The sequence below is a fragment of the Lissotriton vulgaris genome, chromosome 10 (assembly GCF_964263255.1).
Source record: "Lissotriton vulgaris chromosome 10, aLisVul1.2, whole genome shotgun sequence".
NCBI classification, from domain to species: Eukaryota; Metazoa; Chordata; class Amphibia; order Caudata; family Salamandridae; genus Lissotriton; species Lissotriton vulgaris.
The window spans coordinates 793,932,063-793,957,294 of record NC_141698.1 but is presented as its reverse complement, the minus strand read 5'-3'; the positions used below and the strand labels follow the sequence as shown (position 1 = coordinate 793,957,294).

General features: G+C 41.5%; 1 protein-coding gene across 1 annotated transcript in view; it reads left to right on the top strand.

Moving 5' to 3' along the window:
- The window catches only part of DNAH11 (dynein axonemal heavy chain 11), a 3,435,931-nt gene that overhangs the window by 1,926,764 nt on the left and 1,483,935 nt on the right, over positions 1 to 25,232 (top strand). Inside the window, exon 54 of the mRNA XM_086939827.1 lies at positions 8,492 to 8,615. Within this exon, the coding sequence (XP_086795953.1) occupies positions 8,492 to 8,615 (124 nt within the window). The remainder of the gene's footprint in view (positions 1 to 8,491; positions 8,616 to 25,232) is intronic.

Genomic DNA, 25,232 nt, shown 5'->3' with positions numbered 1-25,232 from the left:
TAGGGTACCAGGCACTCTTACTCTGCCACTGCACAGAAAGAATATAATTTGTGACAAGTCACACACCCAAACTACAGCTAATACTTTGCATTTCGTAAACACTTAAGAGCATGTAAAAATCAACATTTCGGTTCTAGATGATTTTTTCATACTTGTTTATAGTTATAGCTGTCTTGTGCCTCTCAATTTAAAATCATCTCGTTTTTGTTCTAAAAATGCTACTTGTGGACTACACTTTATTGGATTCCAGTCTGCTTGGAAATTGCATTTTACAGTGTCAGGGTCCTGCTTCTGCCTAAGTTAAACCTCTTCTGGACAGCACCCAACGCCCTGGAGGCCTGCTCGGGGCTATATAAAACAATGTAAAATAAGCATTTGTAATGCAATAGGTCTCGCATTTTCAAAACTTTGACCTATTGTAATTGACAATGACTTTTATTAGTGCAGGTTTTTTAAACACAAAAATAAAAGGCAGTGTCATATACAATGCCAATAGCTCAAAATCTCGCAAGTGCAAGACCTATTGCAATGCAAATGCTTGTATGTCTATTTAGCAGTTGTTTTTCTAAATTCTCACCACTGGCTCTCTCTATAGGACTTTAAGTGGGCCGGGTCTCACCAGTGCCGAGCACATGCAGTTTTTTTTAAAGGGGGCTGCAGTGACAGCAGGCAAATCGATGTGCGCGTGCCTACACTGCTCACTTCTCACTAGTGAAAAAGTCACAACATGACGTCATGCCAGGTGAGCATTGTAAGGGAATGGAAAGCCTTTAAAGAGAGTCATTTTTTCTCTGGATTTCCCTTCTCTTTTTGAAAGTCAGTAGCAGCAACATTATTGTGGTGTCACCACTCCTTTAAGTGGAAGCTTTTTGAATATTATATACAAACCATAGTTGCTGCTTATTTATCTTATGTAACTAACAACCATTGACAAACCCAATAGTCCTGACTTTTTGTAGGTATAATGTTACTTGTTGTATCATATATCTGGATGCATTGATAGTAACAGCCTAATACACACAATATGCTAGGCACAGATTTTTAGCTTATGTGTTTAAAGTCACACCCTTAATTACGTTGGCCATGGCCCTTTGAGAGACCCCCAGTTTTTTCATCCCACTTAAAGCTCTGTCTCTCTCTCATAGACAGGTTCATCAGTTGCGCTACAAAGGTGAATTTTCTATGACAGAAATTTATCTTTGAGTGCTCTGCATTAGCTACATGCTGAATATTAAGTAAACAACCCCCTCTCATTCCCTCAAACAGTTTTTTTTAAAGATAATAGTTATTCATGGGACTAATTTAGTAAAATTATTTAGAAATAAGAAAATATGGAATGCAAAAAAGGCCAGAAGAAACCATCAGGTTGGCCAATCACAATGCATTGTACTTTTAAGGAGTTGCTCTGTGTTTCTGGTTCTTTCATGGAACATTTTAACACAATTAGAATCGCTAGCATCAGGGGCCTTCTCTCCTTACAAGCAATTTGCGACTTGATGTTCAGATATGTTCCCTGTCTACCGCTCACAAGGCATTTCAACTTTATATTTTAATTGTCCAGGGTATTTGATTGCTGTTCTCAGTGTAGAAATAGCCCATTACGGAAAATGTGCTTTTAGCTGGCTGATGCACATGGAAGCAGAAAATATACCTTTGTAGAAATATTTAACACTGGTCGGCCCCAAGACGACATGCTCTTCTGGAAACACTTTGTGAGGTTTTCCATGTATAGGAGCTTGTGATACATATTAGGTAAAATTAAGTCTTTTACCTACTGGAGGGCCGAGTCATCTTATCTAAATACTTCCAACACAGTACTCTGCAAAGAACGGTCGAGAAACACTATTTAAACCAGGCAGGCAAACCTGGAACTTGTTCTGAGTGACAACATAAAATGATGCGGTAATACCGCATAGAGAGTAGGCAATGCTGCTGCGTCTAAGGCAGCGATATCACGTTTTTCTAGTAGCAAATTTGAAATCCTGCATTTTTCACACACAGATTTCATCAGGTTTTACCCGCTTACCGCTTGTGGGTAGCATCACATTATCAGGCCAATACTACGGCATGTGTTCCAATTGTGGTTCAGGCGCAAACTACTATTGACTCCCAAATTTGGATTTCAATGTCCCTCAGATTAAAGGCCACTGCATATTTTACTGCCTTGGTGTTTTTTAGGTCTGGCATTAGCCAAGACCTTTTGATTTTTCAAAAATTATGTCTATAATATACTTACTTAAAGTTGCTTTCAGCCAGCCCTCCTAACCCATTAGTCTGTTGTCATTCACATTTTGCTTCTGCCCCCTACATCATACAGCATGGGACAATGGGTCAGCCAACTTAAGACACTGGATAACTACCCTTTCAGTGGCTGCACTTTTTTGTACACAAGAAGCAAATTTGCTTAGAAGGCCATGCCAGTGTTTGAGTTTTTCTCTATTACTTTAGTGTTGACTTTGTGTTTAGAGCATGATAGCAGGGCACTTTTAAAGTAACCAATGACCAGGCCTGGAGTGGCCATAGCGGGCACTGGGCAATTCCCCGGTGCGCCGCATGGGTGGGGGCTGGTTTTGGGCCCCTGGGGGCCAATTTTTGTTACAGGGCCGTTTTTGCAGCCCCCCCCCCCCCCCGACGAGCACTTTGCCAGGGCCGGATGTGGTTCCCACTCCGGCCCTGCCAATGACATCCAGTCTTATCAGTTTCTGCCTTTTACCAATGGTGATCTAAATATCTTTTGGAGTGCCTTATTGTTTATCTCACTACTGCGATTTCAGAGCATTACAGATTGTGCCCATTTGAAACTTCTCTGTCCTACATTATGGGTTCCTTCTTTTGTTCTTACCTTCTTTTTTCTTTCTTTCTTTCTCCATTCTTTTTCATCCTTCCTTTTTTCGTTCTTTCTTGTATTCTTTCTTTCCTTCCTGTTGTCTTCTCTTCCTTCTTTCTTATTTTTTCTTCTTTCTTGCTTTTCTTGCCTTTGTTTTATACTTGACTTATTAGTTTTGTTGTTTTTTGTTTTTATCTCTTTCTCTCTTTCTTGCTTTTCTTGCCTTCCTTTCTTGTCTGTTGGCTTTCTTTACTTCCATCTGTTTTGCCTACTTGCTTTCTTGTTTTTTTTTTCATTTTTCTTGTCTTCCTTCTTTTTTACTTTGATTGTTTTTCTTTCCTTCTTTTTGTTTTCCCTTTCATTCTGTCTTGTCTGAGTTCTTTCCTTCTTACTTGCTTTTTGACTTTGTTCTTACCTTATTTCTAGGCATGTATTTCTGTCTTTCCCTTCTGTCTGTATTTCTTTCTTTCTTCAGTTTTTATCTGTCTTTCTTTCTATTTCTGTCTGTGTTGCCTTTTTTCCCTTTTTTTAGGTCTCGCATAGGCAGCGCATGCACTGCCTCTCCGAGGCATTAAGTAATCAGTATTACTAGGAAAACTCCACCTATTGTGTTTCTCTTTGTTTTGTTGCTTGCCAATGTTGAAATCTGGCATTCCTCTTCTTATCTCGCTCATTGTTGGCTAGTGGTCTGATATGTCACTTTCGTTTTCTTCCATTACTGGAGGAAGCAGCATCGACCAACTACAGTTAACTTCCGCTGCAGGGCGGTATCTTTTAATGTAGGTTCTACTTTGTTGTTTTTTTACCAAGGCGGCGGGAATGCCTTATGTTTTACTTTTTTTTTACCCAGAACGCATACCGTGCCTTATCCATACCATGGGCGCACACAAAGTAACAGTTGTTCAGCGCTCTTCAAGGCAGGAAGTCAACTGGGCTGCCGGGTCCGGGCAGGCCCTGGGTGCATTGTCCGGTTTAATTGGATTTTTGCTGATTGTGTCTGGATGTTGGGGACAGGAGGTGGACGGAAGGAGCACAGAAGACACTCGAAGGCCCTCAAACCAACCCACGGATGGGCTGAGGCCAGCAGGGCAAACAACGGGCAGTGTTTCTGGCCCTCGCCCTGCTACCTCGCAGAAAACCAACGTTTACCAAAGCAAGGAATTAACAGGCTTGCACTAATTGAAGCCACAGAATGAGGGGGCCTCTTGTTTACCGAGGGTTCAAAAACAGTTTGTGTGTTTTTGTTTTTTTCCTTCATACCTAAGGGGCAATGTGCATCGATTGGTTAGCACTTTTTGCTTAAAGACAGAAAACACTGACAATTCAAGATGCAGACGCACTGTTACCATCAATCATTGTGCACCGGAAATATGAGAAAAAAAGATGTGCCTCAGTGGGAGGAGGGAGCTCATGAGGGGGAGGTGAGATGTCGGTACAAGTAATGTTTCTCGATGGTGCCAGAAATGTGTTTGTTTGTTTCTGCAATTTTTATATCGTGTCACCATTAGAGCGCTTTACAAATACCCTTATGACGTTAAACATTTTTTTTTCTTGCCCACAAGCCTGACACTGCAGTAACAGGTAACCGGAGTATTCGAGGGAAACAGCCTGATATTTATTCGATGGTTTAGAGAACTCTCTTAGCTGTCAAGTTGCATGCCTTCGAGTTAAAGAAGCAAAATACCGAAAGTAACAAAATTGCCCTTGTTTGATAATTTTCGAAATTGTTCCTGTTTTTTGCAACTGTAAATCTAGGCAGCCCTGAACCTTCGCCAGTTAAAGGAGGTTATTCACAATGATATACGCAGCTTTTTTCCTTCCTTTTATTCTCTTGAAAAGTACACTTGCGCCAGAAAGTGCGCGTTCGATGGGTGCTTCTCTGAAGAACTATGCATACTCCCCGGGACCCAATTTCAATTCAATTTCAAAAGCTTTTATTCGATTTGTGCATACAAATCATACAAGCAAAAGTACATAGTTAAAATATTAAAATCATCATATGAACTCTCATAGAAAATGACAAAGTGAAAAAGTTAGAGTGCAGCAATTAGTAGGTGAACATGTCTCTGTAAGTCAACATAATGTAATAAAAATGCAAAACATTCTTAAATGAGCAAAGTGAGGATTACTCAAGAGGCCTTTCCTGGCAGCTGTACATCAGAATTTTTAAATAATCACAATATACTGTGGACAAATATGAATAATACCTTAAATACAGAAATTGATATAAGAATTAAAAAGCGTATATATACAGACAGGAGTGTTTAACGGTAATAACATCATAAAACATTTCCTGGCAGCTGTATAACATAAGTACAGACAGGTAAGTATAAAAAAAATATTATTATAATACAATACTTTTCCTGGCAGCTGTACATTTCAAAATAAAAGTAGCCAGAAAAAAACAAATCTCCTCATTCTCTAATGAGGATAAAAATATTAATGCTGTTTGTGTTGTGCGAATATTATATTTAATAAAAATTGGCTTAAGGTATTTTAACCTGAAGAAATGAAAAAATTTACAAAAAAGCAAGAAATGGCAGCTACTCTGCCGGGAAATACTGTCACACGGGCAGGGTATGTCCGAACTGGTTCTTGTGTTTGGAAAAGCAACCAGGTGATGAACAATGCCCAATCTGACACGTGTTAAAACATACTGATGAGAGGGACGAGTCACATACACAAGATAAGATTGGAGTCCTGAAGTTAACTTTAAATCTTTATAAAATTTCACGGAAACAAGCTTGCCAGACATTTTATCGCGTTCTGCCTTTCGGTAGTTTAGAAACGTTGTCTTAATCTCTTTTCTTGAAATAGAAACAACCTCTTCAGGCTCACGGAACACATCAATATTAAAAAGAAGGAGATACCAGCGGTGAATGTATCTTAGCCATGATATACGTAAAGAGTGGTCCAGGCCTATACAATCAAGAATAATATCCTGAGTGAATCGAATCTCTGACTTAGCCCAAATAGAACGCCACAATAAAAGTGGCCGGACTGCTGCTAAGTCAGAAATGAACTCGATCCCAACTTCATCATGGATCAGCTGGATGGAGGCAGAAGGGGGAACACATAACAACCTCCTTAAAAACTTGTTTTCCTCCTTCTGCAGGGCTATACCCTCGCTCTGTCCCCACACCCCTGCCCCATACAGAGCAGAGGAGACACAGCATAAATTGTATATGTTCATCATGTCTAAAATGCTTCGTGAGCCAAGTTTAGAGGCAAAACGGAAAATACTGCTTGTGGACCGCAGCATTTTTATTCTGATAGATTCAAATTCCGCGGTCCAGGACCCACTATTGTTGTATGTGATTCCTAGATAACAAAAGGACTTAACAGAAGTCAACTTTTCCTTATCCAGAAAAAAAGTATGCTTTACCTGCTTAGCTGCCTGACCGCATGACATTACATAAGTCTTAGTTTTATTCACACGAAGCCGCCTAGCTTGAATGAACTGCATAAAACTATCGATCAGGCGCTGAAGGCCCATCTGTGTTCGAGATAAAAGAACAGCGTCATCCGCGTAAAGTAATAGCGGGACATTGATGCCCAGTGCACACAAACCTGGGAAGTATGGGACATGTGTGCAAACTTGCGTGCTAGGGGGCATGACCACAGACTAATTTTGATGTAGAATCACAAAAGTATTAAGTTTCGTGGCATCCACATTCACGTTTTGAAATTCATTCACTGGCTTTGGGCCCATCTTAATCAGAGTAGACATTCCATAAATTGTGCAAATAGTGAGTTGGATCAGTGAGTTAGTGCAGTATCGATAAGATGCGTAACAGTGACTATGGAAGAAAAAATATCAAGTTAAGGAAGGCTTCATCCACCTATGCAAAAGCTTTTTTTTCCTTTGCTGTTTTATCTAGCAGGAACTCGACCCAAAGGTTTCGGAGCTTGTTACATGAACATCAGTTACATTACACAAGGACACGTTAAAGAACACACAAGCTTGGCATGCATTCCTTACATTATACAGAGGTACAGTTCAGAAAATGAGTGCATTTTAAGCAACTATGGTTTAAAAGCTAATTTTCATGAGCACTCTTTAAATGTGCAACACGAGTCAAAGAAAGCTTCCTTTCTGCAGCATATGCCATAGGTCGTTTCGTAATAGTTCCATCTGGTTAGTTGTCTTGCCATTGTTTCAGCTGCACAGCTAACTCCGTATTTGAGTGCATGCACAGGGATCGGTGAATTTTAAGCCAGACTTCATCCATTGGTCTATGGTTGTGTCATTCACTATTTGTCAAGGGGGCAGTGCATCAGCCCACTTTAACCATTGGCTGACTTCACTATGAGTTACAGCACGCAGTCCTTTCACAAGGAGCACACCGACACACAAAGTAATTCCCATCCATGTCCAAGAGTACTATGGTAATCACGTGTTTTTTAAGACCAAAAAATATTTTTGCCATCAGCCAATGTTTTATTGAGCATCAATGTGGCCTAGGCAGGTTCTCGAACAATGAAAATGTGCAAAACCATGAGAAACAAAATGCCAAAATTCTGATGGCCAATGCCACGCCTATTTGCCAGTACTTGTTTAAACATGCAATGGGCACCTCCATAAAGCAGGCTCGGCGGTCTTAGAGGGCAATCTGGCTGGGCCAGAAGGGCTTATCGGACAGGTTAGTAGGTGGGGCTTTTTTTGGGATGAATGTGGGCCTGTTAAGGGGTCTTGTGGGATGGTTTTTCCTGTTGATTCCTAATTTTACAAGCATTATCTGTACCTGTAGCAAGCACAAATGCATGCAAGCTCCCATACATTGCAAAACACCTATACAGCGTTTCAGGGCAAGTTGAAAAATTCTCCGACTAGCCACTTTTTTTGCTATTTTCTCTGAAGCGGGGGGAGGGCGCACCTTCCTTTTGATGACAGAGGGCGTTTTCTTTCTCAGACTGACCCTGAAATAAAGCCACAACAATTTAGCAGTATAGATGCGTTATACACTTTTCACATGTTGCCTTAGATTAGCAATCCATAGTTCCCACCTCGCGGTGTGACAATTGCTGTTCGCAACCCTGTAAATGTACTCCTGTTTAAACACGAATGGATAGCAGATTTAACGCCTGAAAAAGAAATATGCATGATGGACTTTCATACTTTAGTTACGTTATGTATAAAAGGTAATTTCGTAGTGCACTTTTTAATGTGCAACAATACAACATCATACTTTACAGAAAATGTTTGCCATGACCATTCTGGCTTTTACAGGCGCACTTTAGAATGTTTGTAAAATGACATTTTGCAGTAACATAGCTGTGTCGATCTACAAATACAAAAGGCATCACATGTGCAATCTGCATAAACAAAAACCTGCTGCAGGCTTTGCTCGTAGTGGCTGGTTGTTGTTTGAGCAATTAGAGAGGCTTCATTGGGAATTGCTTGGCAACCCTACTGCAATATCAGACTGCACTACACAAAGATGTGTTTTCATTGATTAACAGCCTTTCCTTAGCTGCTCTGGCACATTGTTGTGCCAAAACACAGGTTCCCTTCATTGAACTGCTAAAACCGTGCAATGTTTTCTATGTTTAGAAAAGTAAACAGAAATAATTTGGCGTGAAACACACAGAGCTACACAGGAGGCATATGGCGCTTTGTTAAAATTTTAGCAAAAAATAAATTATACCTTCCTTTACTTACAGGTAGACCTTGCCAACTTGTACATCAAGACAGGAGCCAAGAACATGCCCACTGTGTTTCTGTTAACAGATGCCCAGGTTCCAGAAGAACACTTCCTTGTGCTGATGAATGACTTATTGGCATCAGGTAATTAGAGCAACACATTTTTGAAAAATGTCTGACCAGTGACAAATTATCAGTGGTTACTGTGAACTTTAAAAAGAGATAATTTGTCTTTGAGGTTTTTACCTGGGCAAATTGTTGGGATAAGCCGGTAGACCAATTTACCTTACAGTGCGCGTCACTTAATGTGTCTGCAGACTTGCTGACCTTTAACAGACCTTTAAAAAATATAGATCGCGGTGCAGTGTTTATGCTTACTGCCTTCATTGAATCAAATGAGGACACGCTCATGATTTACTATTTTTGAAATTTAGAGTTTATTTTTGCTGACTGTGCACATAGAAAACAAATTAATCTTCATTTATGAACAAGATGAACAAGCATTCCGTTGATGAGGCTTGCATGTTTATTGTGAGAAAGTGCCTCTTTTGCATGTTTTCCCTCCACTTCTTGCCTGGTTTTGATGTGTTTTCAAATGTATATACAGGGTCCATTGAAGTTTACAAAAACAAATGAAGAAGTATCCCCAGGACGCAGTGTCCTAGTGATCAAATGTAGAAGGAAAGAGATGCAAGTAAAGAAAAAATTTTTTTCTTTTTATAAAACCCTCACTCACCAACCTGGTTGGTGACATGCTTCATCATCGGGATCTACCCGAGTGACCGAGTATCACTCAAGTGTTCTTCGACGCCTGCAACTGCAGCGGAGCTGGTTGTGGAATTCAAAAACCTTGGAGTCCTTTAAAAGCAGTGAGAGACTGACACAGAATTCTGAAATATCAAAGGACAATTTATTACACTCATGTGAGGTGAGGCTGCGTCGCCCAAAAGCCATGACAAATGAATGAGGCAGTCTGAGGAAGTCAGAAGGCAGGCGCCTTATATACATTTTCAGACTTACACAGTAAGCATACATAAAAGGGGGCAGTCTTAGTTCCTGTGAGCACACAAGGAATACCTAATATGGACATGTAGAACCAAGGGGGAGGAACTAACAGTTTCAGAACGTAGTGAACACATTCCTATGTAAAACTTAATCAGTAACAGATGCAGACTCTACCAGGCATTTCTGAGCATGTGTGGAAGTGGAGGAGGCTAAATATATCTTGTTACTAGGCAGACTTCAGGCGCAGCTAAAAGGAAGGTAGGACAATACAGATAGTGAGCACATGGCAGCACATGGTAGCCAAGATGGCCTCCAGAAATTAAAATGGCTTCTAAAAAGCGGATAAGATAACTTCTAAATGCAAAATGGCTTCTGCTAACGCTAACCCATTTATGCTAATTTACAACAGACGGCCGTTTTAGCGTTTGCTGAAGACATTCGTATTATTCAGTAGGAACATGGAAAACAGGTGCTCATTAATTTGAACATAATTTCGTCAATTTTCTAATTCATTGCTAGATAACCATTTCCATTCTAAACATTTCAGCAAGGGGATGACCAGAAATACTAAAGAACGGGACATTACGTCATAAGCATACATACAAACAGTAGGAGGAAATAATGACCACTATTACAGAGAAAATTTGCATTTTCACAACCCTAAGCAATAGCAAATCCTAAAATCTTTCAGAAAACACTATATACTCATGTAAAATGGTGGCAATGCAATCCTTCAATGCTCTCAAATGGGATAAGAACACTTTTCCACAGAGAATGAACTTCTATTCTACCTGTGCTAAAAAGAATACTACTCTAAAGTACTGCAGGCAAAACAATAAAAATTAATTCCACAACACCCAGTATTTCAACTTTTAAGGAATCACTTCTATACCCACGACTTATGCCCAGAGTCCAATTCCAAGTCTCTCTGGCAGACTTTTATTGTTCATCGAATCTCCTCATCCATCGCTGCAAGGGCCTCATCATTTCAGGCCTTCCATAGAAATGTATCTCAGCATCCGTTGGAGTGCCCTTTTTGGCAAACACTCATAGTTCAGTCAAAAGTCCCAAGTTCACAAGGGCAGTGCACCAGTGTCTCTCATCTGCGGCAGACACTACGGCAGACACTACAAATGACGTGCTCTTCGTGATCAAGGGCACAAAGCATCTCGTGCAGATCCAAGCACTGTCAAGAAAACTCCTTTAGCAAATCAGCAGCACTTTCAAACTCCAACACTCCTTGTTCAGTGTCAGAGGACGCTCAAGCTGCTCGTTCATGGGCACCATAAGATAGTGCCTCTCGCCAATCTCGAATTCTCCATTTCATTTCTTTTTCGTTGGAGCAAAGGTGAAAAAGGGAACGGTGTGGCCAACTTAGACCAAGGCTCAGGCCAAGACACAGACCAAAGGACTCAAGGGGTTCAGGCCAAAACTTAGGCCAAGGGCTCAAGGGGCTGTACACTGTCAGAGGTTGCCAGTACATAACAGGTACCTTTTTGCGCTTTTTTTTTTCAATTCAAATTCTGTTGCAAAACCAAAGGGACTCCTTTTCTTCTGTCGTGGAACGCTGGGCAGTAGAGTGAACAAAGAACTAGGGTATACCATTGATGGCGTGCAGATTCCTTACTGGGTGCTGGGACTATAAACCAAAACTTCCTGCTTTTATCTATGGCTGTCAAGGATAGGAATTCGAATTCATCTTTGTCATTCGTTCTGCAGGTGTCACTCTCCCTTTGACTCTGGAGAATCCTGCAGAACCTATCAATGTAGAAGATATGACACAATTGTTAGTTTCCTTCAATTGTTGTACAAAAACAATTCAATATTTAACAAGGGGATTGCAATCAGTTACCCTACAATCTTCAAGAGAGTAGTCATACGCCATGAGACTATCATAATCTAAAATACACTATCATTCTCATAGAAGGCAAAACAATAACTCTAGCCTCTTCAATTGTGCTTCCATATGAGAGCATGTCTTCTATCATCTAAGGGTAGACAATTACATAAACATTTTATCTGAGTGGAAGTCCTCACATATAGGGGCATCATCTAATGGGTAAACATTTTCCTAAATGAGAAAATCTAAGTGTTCCTAAATCCCTCACCTAAAACATTTCAAAAACGAAATCACATAAGAGATGGTCGGAGGCATTCAGACAATGGCTAATTTATCAAAAATGTGAAAACAGAGAAAAAACAAGAGTACAAACTCCTAATGTTTCCATTATTAGAACACATGTGGTCCATCAAACATTAAAACAGCAGCTGAAAGAACTGAGAACCTAATTAGAATGGGCATTACATTTTTCCCACATTCAAGAATGAACATACAGTGTCTCCTATTGAGATGAGAAACTTTCCTTATTATATTATTAAATCAGTTAACCAGTCTATCACTAAGCTGACAGTCAGACTGGAAAGCATCAAAAAATATAGGCCTAAAGAAAAAGTCTAAAGAGAAAGAAACAGTCTAGTCAGGTCATACTAAAGGGAATTATGCATAATGTTGTTGTTCCTATTACATCTCTGCAGTCTGGACACAATGCAACATCTGGGGAGAAGCACTACACCATACACAGTAATCTCAATTAATGGTCCAGTTCCTCCTTCAAGGGAAAAAATGAAAAATGTAGAAAAAAATGAAAAAGTTAGGTCACCTTTTAACAGGAGCCACGAATCTATAATTGCATCCTTAGGTCCAATCAAGGATATGTATATAAATCTAGGCCTGCCTGTTCCTTAAGGGAAAAAGGGCAGTATCTGTATTGTGGCTTCCTGTATATCTCTTTTATTTTACCTCAATACTATTATGGTCAAATTTTAACATCCACTGGTGAGGCGAATGTATTCTCATGATCACAGTATGCAAATATCATATCTGTGAAATTTAGTATAAACACAGATATTAACCACGTGGTGTAGAGCGACACATACCGTCATACATGTCTCTTCACAACACAGGCAAATTTGTAATAATATCAAAAAGCAGCTAATAAAACAAAACAACATCATGATCAAGCCATCAAATATACATGCAGTATAATAAGCGCAAAAAGCATAAACAAAGCACAATGGTACTTGTAATTAAGCAGAAACGCGTGCATGCATGCAACCCAAAACCCAGAATCCAGGCCAGCTTAATTTGTCAAAATCAAAAATTACACCAAAATTACGCTTTCATTTTACTCACACCCCGCTTTTTGCCAGGTTATCACCAGTTGCTGGTTATCAAAACTGGCAAATACAACTTACAGTTTCGCTTGTGACCCATAGGATGAGCAAGAACCATTCATAAGGGAAAAATTGTAAAATCATGAAAAAACACACATTTCATTTCAAAGAAATCATAATAAAAACCCATCTCTTTTCAACATACTACTAACACAGCGCATAACAGAGTAAATCTCAACTGTTAACCACCCATCCTTCTTTTAAAACATGCTAACCCACTTTCATATTGACTGTAAAACTGTTTCACAGACACACTGCATCCCTTGCACCAGCCGTTCCATGTGGCCCCTTCAGACCCCCTGCCCTCAAGCCCTGAGAGCCTGCGGCCCCTCATGGCCCTGGGAGCCTGCGGCCCTTCATAGCCCTGGGAGCCTGCGAGCCCCTCATTGTCCCCCCTCTCCCCAAAGCCCCTGAGGGCCTGCTGTTTTCCTTTCTTTAAGGCTGGTCAAGAATGCACTTCTCAAAAACAAAAACCCTCATGTAACCCATCTAATGTGCAAGCTTGAAATTCTGCTAATCAGAGAAGCTTTTCACCAAGCAGTCGTTGCTCCATCTGTTCACTTACTTACTCCAAAACCCACTTCTCACTGACCTTAAGGTCAAATTCTGCCAGGCGTACCGTGCGGTCCTCTCAGGCCCTAGATCCTATTTCCTCCCTTAAACTTACAAAGCCAGTAACCATTCCCCACTCATTCTAAGCTACAAGATCAACCCTGTTGAAAAACACATGTTATATAAATGACTTCTTTCAGGGATAAAATGCATTTAGTAAAACATTTACTGTGAACAATTTGCAGAACATGACAACAGAGCATACCAGCATTATATTAAATTTTTTCTACCACCCTATTCAGTGGTACCAAGTTATCATCTCTAAAAACATAAAAGACAGAATAGGCCCTGCCGAAATTTAAATTATCAATCCTGATATTAAACATAAACCTCTACACCGGGCACAGTGACTCACTGAGCTATGAAGAACAACCTCAAATAATAACAACCCACACGTTTTGTAATAGACACAAACATGCATTCTCTGAAAGCCAGAAACACTGCAAGGCTATGGTAATTGGCAAAAAATGCTTTTAAAAGATCTATTTTAACTGATTTTCGACTTTTTACTTTGGGGCACTTAAAAATGGAAATCCTACACTTGCATTACATATTAATCACCCTTAGAATGTGCTTTACATGTTGCAAAGAGCAAACATGAGGCAAAGGCATGTGATGCCTTACAAAAATGAGCTGATACGCCTGCGCCAAGTAAAACCCTAACACGCAAATGGCCAAATTATGCAGTCATACATTACTTTAATCAAATTGTAATTTTAGGAGGTCATAGTGTGAGCATTAAGCTTGATAAATATCTAAAAACGATTTTGAAAGACACATATTTTTTTTCAAATAATTTTTCCATGTTTAAGAATTTATTCATTTCTTTATTATTTTTTTTTCTCAAACCCAATCTGAATTGCTAAAACCACATTTTAAAACCCAAACTGCATCTTTTTGCCTATCAATTTAGATGCAGTCATGTAGGAGCCTATGCGCAGAAGCCTTACTGAAAACATGGCAGATTTTCGCGCCAAAATTTAAAAGAGGACATTGAGCAACATCACCAGAGATAAACCCCCTTTTCATTTTACTGTGTTTAAAAAAAACAGAGAACAACCCTCAATTGAAATGCCTTCCTGTGATATAAAATAATGCAACTTACTTTTGTAACCCTTTAAAACTCTTATTCTGAGTTCCTAAATTCAGCCCGTGTTAAAACTACCAGCTAGTCTCTGGCCTGAATAAACATTCCAGTGTCTTTTATTGCCTTTCAAAAACAACACATGCTGTTCTCAAGGCAGGAAATGGCCTGCACGAAGCTGACCCTAGAGCTTTCAGGAAACAGACATTTTTTAGAAAAGTGTGTGCCACAAAATACATTTAAACGTAGCAAAAATTCACCTTTAGCTGAAACTTTAACATTTTACATGTATGAAAATGCATGTAAGCAAAGGAGGGCTTCAAATTCGTTTTTCCCTACAGAACACACAATTTAATTTTGAGGCCTTTTCATGTTCCTAGTGAATGTAAATTTTTACTTTATCTAATTTAAGCATTTCTACAGTTTGCACATATGTGCCTTTGTTTAGTCTATAATTTAAAAAGCAACATATAGCGATTTTTTTTTGCAGGTAACATGGCAAATTACGGCATTCTTATTTAATTTTCACCTAATATCAATTAATGCAACATTTTCCTTAACAGACTGAAAACATCAAGAAATCCACAATCACGCATTGAGCTCATTTCACACAGAAACAGAAATATTTCAAACATACAGGACACACAATACAGCGCTTAAGGCATGTTTTCCATAAATTCGCGCCAACGCTATTCACAAGCAGAAATTACACTAACAAGAACAGAAACCCCACATTTAAACACACATTGAACCCACAGATCAATACATAGGACTGAAACAAAAAACAAGCCACAAACAGATCTTAAACCAAACCAATTTGTAAATGCTAGTTGTACGTCATATTTACAAGGAATGTTTGGCAATGATGTTTCAATTCACAAGTTTTAACTGGCAGAGCACCAAAGAATCGCTCTGCATTCCCCATTCATAAAACTGCACAGAACAAAAGGATCCTTACATGTATTATGGCCATATTTTAGTTCCCTGAGGATACAATATCACCAAGGAAGAAATATGTTTTCACACCTAAACCTATTTAGGTATCCCTTCTAAGGGAAGCCGGCTCATTTACTTCACATCACATTATGGTACCGTTCACAAAAGCAACACATTTTAACATGTGAGCTTAACCAAGGACAACAGGCATGCCAAAAAATAGTGCAGAGTAAACACTACTATCAAAGGTGGAGGAAATATCCTCGCATTACCTGCCTATATGAGTTGCAACACATACATATCAAATCAAATCACATCAAATCATATTCATATCATATTCTTCGAAGATCACACACAATTCAAAGTAGATCTATCTCAAACTCAAATATGCCACAGTAAGCGTTACAAAGGCATTCAAAACTTAGAACAGGCGCCGCAAAGTTACTTTTACCAAACATAAGCTGTCCAAATTCTAACTGCCAAGCTTTATCTAACAGTCTATCTTTGTATGTTACATTTTAATACTCACGCCAAAAGTGTTCTCAGTCAGGGGGGTGACATCCTTGGGAGGACCAGAGGTCGGGAAGGTCAGAAAACACACCGAGCTGCAGACACAAGAAATCAGCAGAAGCGCGCCGTGCACAGCATACCTCATTGCAGAAACCAGTCCCATGCTGCTCAGCAGTTTTCTGCCTCCTGGCAAGTTGATCACTCCTCCAGATTGTCACCTCTCTGATGAGTCCCTTCGTCGCGGTCGCCAATTGTGGAATTCAAAAACCTTGGAGTCCTTTAAAAGCAGTGAGAGACTGACACAGAATTCTGAAATATCAAAGGACAATTTATTACACTCATGTGAGGTGAGGCTGCGTCGCCCAAAAGCCATGACAAATGAATGAGGCAGTCTGAGGAAGTCAGAAGGCAGGCGCCTTATATACATTTTCAGACTTACACAGTAAGAATACATAAAAGGGGGCAGTCTTAGTTCCTGTGAGCACACAAGGAATACCTAATATGGACATGTAGAACCAAGGGGGAGGAACTAACAGTTTCAGAACGTAGTGAACACATTCCTATGTAAAACTTAATCAGTAACAGATGCAGACTCTACCAGGCATTTCTGAGCATGCGTGGAAGTGGAGGAGGCTAAATATATCTTGTTACTAGGCAGACTTCAGGCGCAGCTAAAAGGAAGGTAGGACAATACAGATAGTGAGCACATGGCAGCACATGGTAGCCAAGATGGCCTCCAGAAACTAAAATGGCTTCTAAAAAGCGGATAAGAGAACTTCTAAATGCAAAATGGCTTCTGCTAACGCCAACCCATTTATGCTAATTTACAACATGGTAATTCTATGAGTTGTGAAAGTGATGGAATTAAAAAGTGTACTACATGTACTCCCTCTATTCTTTACTCTAGAATCATGTGTCACTATTAAAAACAGGTGGGGTACTTCTACTGGTACGGATTGACTGGAAAGTACCACAAATATAATGTGAATGTGGTCAACATGTTTCAACCTTTTTGTTTTTTGTTAGGTTTTTGTCAGAACCAAGTGAGTAGAGTCGGGAGGTCGTAGTCGGTATAGCGTGCTTACATCCTTCTGAGTAAGACAAATCTGTAATAATAAAACAGAGCATAGTTGTTGCATATTGGTACACATTTCTTGAGTGATGTTGCTCCCCAAAAAGAGTGCATTCCTTCTCCATTGAGTGTATTCTATGCCACCTACAGTGTATAGGTGCAAGACGTGACTACACCATCAGACACTTCTGCACCGCTATTTTGAAAGTGCAAAAAGAGGTCTCACTTCAGTGTATGTGTTTATTTGAACATCATACCCACTCAACAATGATCATTCATACTGTGGGTGTCATGCACTCGTAAAACTTCTTGGAGCGCTTAACACATAGTGAAAATAGTGAATTGTTCACTACGTGAGTTTTTGGTACGAGATGTCGTTATTTATAATTCATACCAACTCATTATTTCCTTATTCAAAAGGTGGGTGTCACGCGTTCTTTATGAATGAACTTACTTGTGTTAAGATCAATGGCACTAGTTAAAGGCATAGCGTGATTCTACACATAGTTAAATAATATGAGTGAGGGAACCAGAGAATATCTTAGACCGGTGTTTAAAGGAAGTAGTACACTCAACAAATCATCAGAACTTACTTTAAGCTATGTGCCCCATGGAAACTGTGGGTGGAGCCTGTTAGTGAGCGTTCTGTGGGCGAAATAGTTAGAGAGATAATGTTTTTTTATGACGACCTGGGTCGCTCCTCGGTACCCTGTAGTTCAACATTGCAGAATACCACAAAAAACGGAGCCCAGCCCCATACCACTTACTTGTCAACTATGGCTGGCCCGCCGGAAACTTGCTGAGCGTCCACACGGAGTCCCGAGGATGCTGGTGGACACATTTCCGTGTGTTTTAAAAGGCAGGTTCATGTCGCGGGGTGCGCCCAATTGCAATCCAAGTGTCGTGGTCAGCTGATCATAGCGTGTAATGGAAGGGCATGCGTGCTGGCATAGTCAAGGGATCGTGTAAAAATGCACCAATCCCTTTGTTGTTGCTCAGGTGCAGGGGAAAATTCCCCATTATAATGTCCAAAACTTTATTTAATCCCCGTGCTGGCACACTTATTATCGTGCATGTTGATAATAAGGGGCTAGAGGGCGGAGGCGGTTTTTTGCACTTTACAGTATTATCCCCCGAGGTGAAAAAGGATGGAAAAAGGTGAACTACTGTCAGAGGGAAGAGACAGAGTCATGTGTTAATGATGTACCTTCACAGAACGATGGTACATAACTGTAGCTGGTATTTGTACTTATCGATAACTTTATTATAATTAGGCTCAGGGGTGAAAAAAAGGGCGATAGATGCCTTTACAGGTTCCAGAGGTAATGTGGAATGGTTAGTAGATAGCTATCTCTGTTATTACTCAGTGTTTCTCTCAGTGTTTTTTCTCAGTGTTTTTTCGGGGTCAGAGTGTTCCATTTGAGACTATAATGTAACATTCACCTTTGTTTGACAGTGTTCCAGTATATATTATCATTTAGGCCGGACACATTGTTGGAGAGTCTGTGTACCCAGCGTTGCTCTTTTTCAAACAGGCGTTGTGTCATATTATCTCCTGGTTTTACCACTTCTATTATTGTCCACCGTATATTGTTGGTGAAGTGGTTCATGGAAAGAAAATGCTCAGTCAGTTTTGTGGTTACCTTTTTGCACCTGATCGTGCTTCTGTATTCGCAAATGGGTTGTTTGACCTTTCTCCCTGTCATTCCAGCGTATTGTAGACCACACGGGCATGTGATAAGATATACCACATTGTGGCTGTTACAATTTGTGTGGGACCTTTGTGTCCAGATCCTGTTTTCCTCCAGATTTAGTGTTTTCGTGGCTTTGATCAAATGACTCACGCTACAGTTTCCGCACGGATAGTGCCCAGTGACTTTAGGTAAACCCCAAACGCTGAGTACAGTCGTGGGTTCCTCTGTTGCAAAGTGTCTGGGGCGGGTGTTCACCAATGTGTCACTGATAATTCTTGCTCTCTTAAAAGAGAAAATGTTTTTTTTCCGAGTGCAGATGTCCAGTATTGAGTAGGTTTTCTTTACTTGCATCTCTTTCCTTCCACATTTGATCACTAGGACACTGCGTCCTGGAGATACTCCTTTATTTGTTTTTGTAAACTTCAAGCTCTAGGGGACTAGGAGTATAGCCCAATATAAAACCCTTACTCTCCCATTGTTCAGTACGTATACAGGGTACCTGCCAACCAGGTCCCCAGGGCCAGTACTCGTTCCCTAAAACAAACCCCCAATTGGTATTCTTGCCCACTGTAAGACCCTAGTAAGTGGTACCCTTGGTACCAAGGGCCTGGAGGCAGCAGAGGGCCCCTTGGGACCCCCTCATTTAAAGAATGCCACTACCCTTGCAGCCTGCAGGCCACTGTGAGGGAGAAAACAAAGTCGACATGGCACCCTGCCTCGGTGCATGTCACCCAGAACAGCTTGACAGCCTAGGTAGGTGAACCTTCTAGAAGGCCTCAAGGCCCTAACGAAGGGTTCACTATGCTACAGATGACAGCATATCTGCATGAGCAGATAGGCCCCTACAACATTGGGCACCATTTTTTAATATTGTAAGTGCCAGTGAAGCCATAGAGAAGACATAGGCTGGAAACTCGACAACTCGAGTTTGACAGCACCATGAAGGCCTGACTGAATACAGGAGTGTTTGATACCAAACTACTCCTTTCAATAAATCCACACTGATGCCAGTATGGGATTTTTTGTACCATGTACCCGTAGGGCACCTCAGAGGGGCCCCCTGAATCCCTACCAACCCTGATGTGGTCTCTGACCAGCTGTAAGCAGCCAGCCAGCCACCACCAGATATGTGTGTTGACCGAAAACAATGCACATCCTGGGCAGAGATATCATGCCTCCTCCCCCAGGATGGGCCAGTGCTTGAAGGGGGAAGCTTCAAATCCCTGCCGCCTTTGTAATGCGACCCACCCCAGCACCTAGTCTACACTCCCACTTTGAGTGGGAAAATTAAAGAAGATAGGAGGTGTCCCCTCCTCTGCCAACCTCATCCCCCAAGGTGGGGGATGCGAAGTGAAGCACAACTTTCATTCCCTGCCATCTTGCAGATGGGGGACCTCTCCAATCATGGCTAGGGCTCTGCCTCCTCCCACAGTAGGGTGGCATAATAGAGGGTGCAGTCACCTCCGGGTGACGTGGGTATTCGCCCTACATGCTACTCCCCTAATAAGTCTCCCATATTTAGTATATAGGTGGCTCCCTCAGAAGTGGCCTACAGATTCGATGGCTCAAAGAAGAAGAAGGCGACCTCTGCCAGACCAGGAACTGAACCGTTACAGACAAACCCCTGCAAGAACCCCACCACCTGCATCCGGGTCGACCACTGGACCTGCTGTACTTCCAGAAACCCTGCAAGGCCTCCAAGAAACCCCAGATTCCTTTCAACTTTCACCAAAGTGCCAAGAACCTCCCTTTTTACTAGAGATGCTATTCCCCGGAGCCTGCCGGTAACAGATCCACCGTGGTGAGGACCGGCCCTTGTATCAAAACTTCTCACTGCTACCAAAGAATTCCACAACCTAGTGATATAGGACTGGCAAGTGTGCTAATGGAACTCTACCCGGTCAGATGAACACATCGCAGCAGGACAGCCTCCATGACCACGAGGTATCCTCTCTGCCCTATGACCTTAGCTGAGCCCAGCCCTGTATCCGAGCCCATACCCTCCTTCAAGTAGCCCTGACAGCCTCCTCCTGCCCCTTTTGCCCTGCCTGCCCAATTGGGACCTTTCCATGACGGTTGACAACGGCGGAACTTCTCCATCCGATCGACAGCAGCCAGCCGCCAGCAACTGCAACAGATATCGTATTGACGGTCTGCTGAAAATTGACCCGCTTCATTGCTTTCCGCAGACCCCAAGGGTAAATCTCATTGCTGGTATTGACCGTCTCCAGGCAGATACTGAATCCCACATCTCTTGGGTGTCCCCAATCCCACATGACCGACATTACCAGCACTGTTGGCCTGAGACACCTGAAGACTGGACCAAACCTGTAAGTGGTATACATACCTGTTACACTGCACAGTTATTTTCCTCCCCAGGATAATATTAAACTGCTCTGAAATTTGCACTGTCAAAATTCTGAAACCTGAAAAGTATTTTTAATTAAAAAAATGGACTTACCTTATTACGAATACCTGGGTCTTAAAATAAAGTACAAAGTATCATTTTCTGGAATTGGCCTGGATGTCCTTCTTTAGTCTTGTGTTGGTTATTGATCAAGTGTGTCCAATAAATGTCTTACACTCCTCTGTGTTAGGCATATAGCTGCTCGCCCACACTGCCACTAATAGAGAACTTTGAGTTTTGCATTGAGCCCTGTACACTTTTGGGAAATGCCTGGACTCTGTTCACCCAGTGAGAATATCACATACAGAGCCAGTTACCTACATATATTCTCAGAAAACGACCAGATATTCCAAGAATGGCTTTGTGGCAATTAGAACAATGAAACAAGACCATGCAGGAGTGGCTCCTCCATGAGAGCAGATGAGCATTGCCCTGCTAAACAAAATGCCCCCAGAGCTGACAAATAAAATGGTAATAAAGTTTACTTATTTGTATTTTATTTTCCAGCAATCCGTCCTGAACCATGTGTCTGGACATGGCGGGGCAATTGTTGCTGAGTGGCAGCAGGGAGCTGTGCACTTATGTTTAAAGTGTGCATGTTGCTTTGACCGGCTGTCTTGAGATGGTCAGCCATACATGCACGTTTTAAACTTCACTAACCTAGCCATCTTAAACAGCTGGGTTAGAGAAAGCACGGACCTCCAGCTCTCTAAAGAGTTTTGAGAGAGGCTGCTTCCTCCAAAGCTGGCGCTTCTCTCATGCTTTGAGAGCGATTCAGAAAAGGGGGTGGTGATAAACAGAGTGTCTAAATTAAGCAGACCACTCTTACCCAGTCCAAAGATCAGGGCTTGATCCATCACCGTTATTTATCTCACTGCACCATCCCAGCTCAGAACCGGGCTATATGCAAATCAGTCTGTCCCTGGCCCAGTGCATCATGGGAACAGGGCAGACTAAACTACCAAGCCAATTCTTCACCAGAAAGGAGACAAGCTACTGGGGACCGGTTTCTGGCATTTCAGCCGTCTTCGGCCCGGCTTGCTTGAATCCTGATGGTGCAGTGAGAAAGGGACTCATGTCTGAGTATACCCTGCCACACCTATAGTGGCCAAAAACGATTCAGAAAAGGGGGTGGTGATGAACAGAGTATCTGAATTAAGCAGACCACTCTTACCCAGTCCAAAGATCAGGGCTTGATCCATCACCGTTATTTATCTCACTGCACCATCCCAGCTCAGAACCTGGCTATATGCAAATCAGTTTGTCCCTGGCCCAGTGCATCATGGGAACAGGGCAGACTAAACTACCAAGCCAATTCTTCACCAGAAAGGAGACAAGCTACCGGGGACTGGTTTCTGGCATTTCAGCCATCTTCGGCCCGGCTTGCTTGAATCCTGATGGTGCAGTGAGAAAGGGACTCATGTCTGAGTATACCCTGCCACACCTATAGTGGCCAAAAACGATTCAGAAAAGGGGGTGGTGATGAACAGAGTGTCTGAATTAAGCAGACCACTCTTACCCAGTCCAAAGATCAGGGCTTGATCCATCACCGTTATTTATCTCACTGCACCATCCCAGCTCAGAACCTGGCTATATGCAAATCAGTCTGTCCCTGGCCCAGTGCATCCTGGGAACAGGGCAGACTAAACTACCAAGCCAATTCTTCAGCAGAAAGGAGACAGGCTACCGGGGACCGGTTTCTGGCATTTCAGCTGTCTTCGGCCCGGCTTGCTTGAATCCTGATGGTGCAGTGAGAAAGGGACTCATGTCTGAGTATACCCTGCCACACCTATAGTGGCCAAAAACGATTGAGAAAAGGGGGTGGTGATGAACAGAGTGTCTGAATTAAGCAGACCACTCTTACCCTGTCCAAAGATCAGGGCTTGATCCATCACCGTTATTTATCTCACTGCACCATCCCAGCTCAGAACCTGGCTATATGAAAATCAGTCTGTCCCTGGCCCAGTGCATCATGGGAACAGGGCAGACTAAACTACCAAGCCAATTCTTCACCAGAAAGGAGACAAGCTACCGGGGACCGGTTTCTGGCATTTCAGCCGTCTTCGGCCCGGCTTGCTTGAATCCTGATGGTGCAGTGAGAAAGGGACTCATGTCTGAGTATACCCTGCCACACCTATAGTGGCCAAAAACGATTCAGAAAAGGGGGTGGTGATGAACAGAGTGTCTGAATTAAGCAGATCACTCTTACCCAGTCCAAACCCCCTTTTCAGAATCTTTTTGTCCACCCTAAGCGTGGAAGGGTATACTCAGATGTGAGTCCCTAGCTCATTGCACCATCAGGATTCAAGCAAGCCGGGCCGAAGACAGCTGAAATGCCAGAAACCGGTCCCCGGTAGCTTGTTTCCTTCCCAGTATAAGAATTGGCTTGGTAGTTTGGTCTGCCCTGTTCCCATGATGCACTGGGCCAGGGTTAGACTAATTTGCATATAGCCAAGTTCTGAGCTGGGATGGTGCAGTGAGCTAAAAAACGGTGATGGATCAAGCCCTGATCCTTGGACTGGGTAAGAGTGGTCTGCTTAATTTCAGACACTCTGTTCATCACCACCCCCCTTTTCAGAATGCTCTGAGAGCAGCACAAGGATTGGGTAGTGCAGTTTCCTGGGTCGCGAAGCTTCGAGGAAAGACAAGTAGGACGTAGTGCGGCAAACCAGAAAGGTTAGTACCACTTCTTTTAATGTATTTTTTATTTTAGTACTACCCGCCCCACCACTCTAAATACTTGTCATCAGCTACTGAAGTAGGTGTCATGAGAGAGCTCCATATTAGTCTAAGAGGAGGGTGCCATGGTTAAAGTTGTAGTGATACATTGTCAGCGCCTCTAAGAAAGGCGAGCCATTCTTGCCACATCTGGAAGGAGACTATCTTGGTGTTTTTCCAATTATTAAGAATTCGTTTGCAGCCAAGCGTGAGCATCAGGTCTAAAAGACAGCAATCATTTTCATTTTGAAGTTGAGGGTCCAGGTAGCCCAAGAGTATGTAGGAATATATTATATATGGGTTCAATGTTGAGGGTGTGTTTTTATGTAGTCCAAGATCTTGTCCCAGTAGGCTTGTAAGGTGGGGCAGTAGAATAGCCTGTGGGTTTCCTTGTGTAGGTTGCAATTCCAGCAGTTAGGATTTTGACTATGAATTCTGGATGGAGTCCAGTAAGCTCTATTATTAATCATATATTTTGCTTGGGATGGCGAGAGTGTAATCTTGTTTATAAAAGGAGTTCTATGTATATGTCTCCAATCAAACTCAATATTTTGGTATTTAGTTTTGTTTCCAATTTGCGTTTATTATTGATATGGGTCTTACGAGCGTTTGGAAGCAGTAGTTTATATATTTTAGAGACCGTATGACTGGTTTTAAGCAGTTGACCTGTCAGAGAATGTAGAGAGCGGTTTACAGGGTATATTGGGTGTTTTGTGATCTAAACTTTCAATTGTAAGAACTTTTAAGTCCCTATCATCTAAGCTAAACTGTGTTTGCAAGTTAGAGAAGGGCTGGGGTAGGCTGTCCTCGTAGATGTCTTTGATCAAGTTGATGCCCTTATTTGACCAGTTTTGCCAGTATGTTAGTTGACCATCAATTTTCGGTTTAGGATTATACCATATGCAAGCCATGTTGGAGTTGCTTATACTGATCTAAGAATGGTAATCTAATCGTAGGAGGGCTTGTTTAGTATTCTGAATAATATACTTAGAATGTGGGAGGTTTGCACTGTTAAGATTTTATGGAGGGGATGGTTGTTTATGAGTAAGTCGTCCTGTTTTCTATTTTTACTGATTGTTACAGGTAAAAACAGACAGAAAACATTCATTTTCTTGTTCATATTTGTTTTTAAATGTGGATAATAATGGAAATTGGTTTGCTTTTTGAGTAATTCTAAATACTGTCTGTCATGACTACCAGGACAATAGATGCGTGGATTGCTAGATAAGGGGGTTAAAATGAAAGGAATTTTAGTAAAGAGGCTTTAACAGTAGTAGATGTGCACCAGGTTGATACTGAAATTTACATATTTTCATATAAGTGCACTGGTTTATCTTTTGCGGGTGTTCACAGCCTTAAAACCTGCCAGACATTCAAGCATGAGTGCATATTTATCGGTAAAATAAATGTGAACATACACTAATTTCAGCAACTTTTTCCACAAAACCCAAAATAAATATTGATAAATACAGATAAAGTTAGCTAAAAG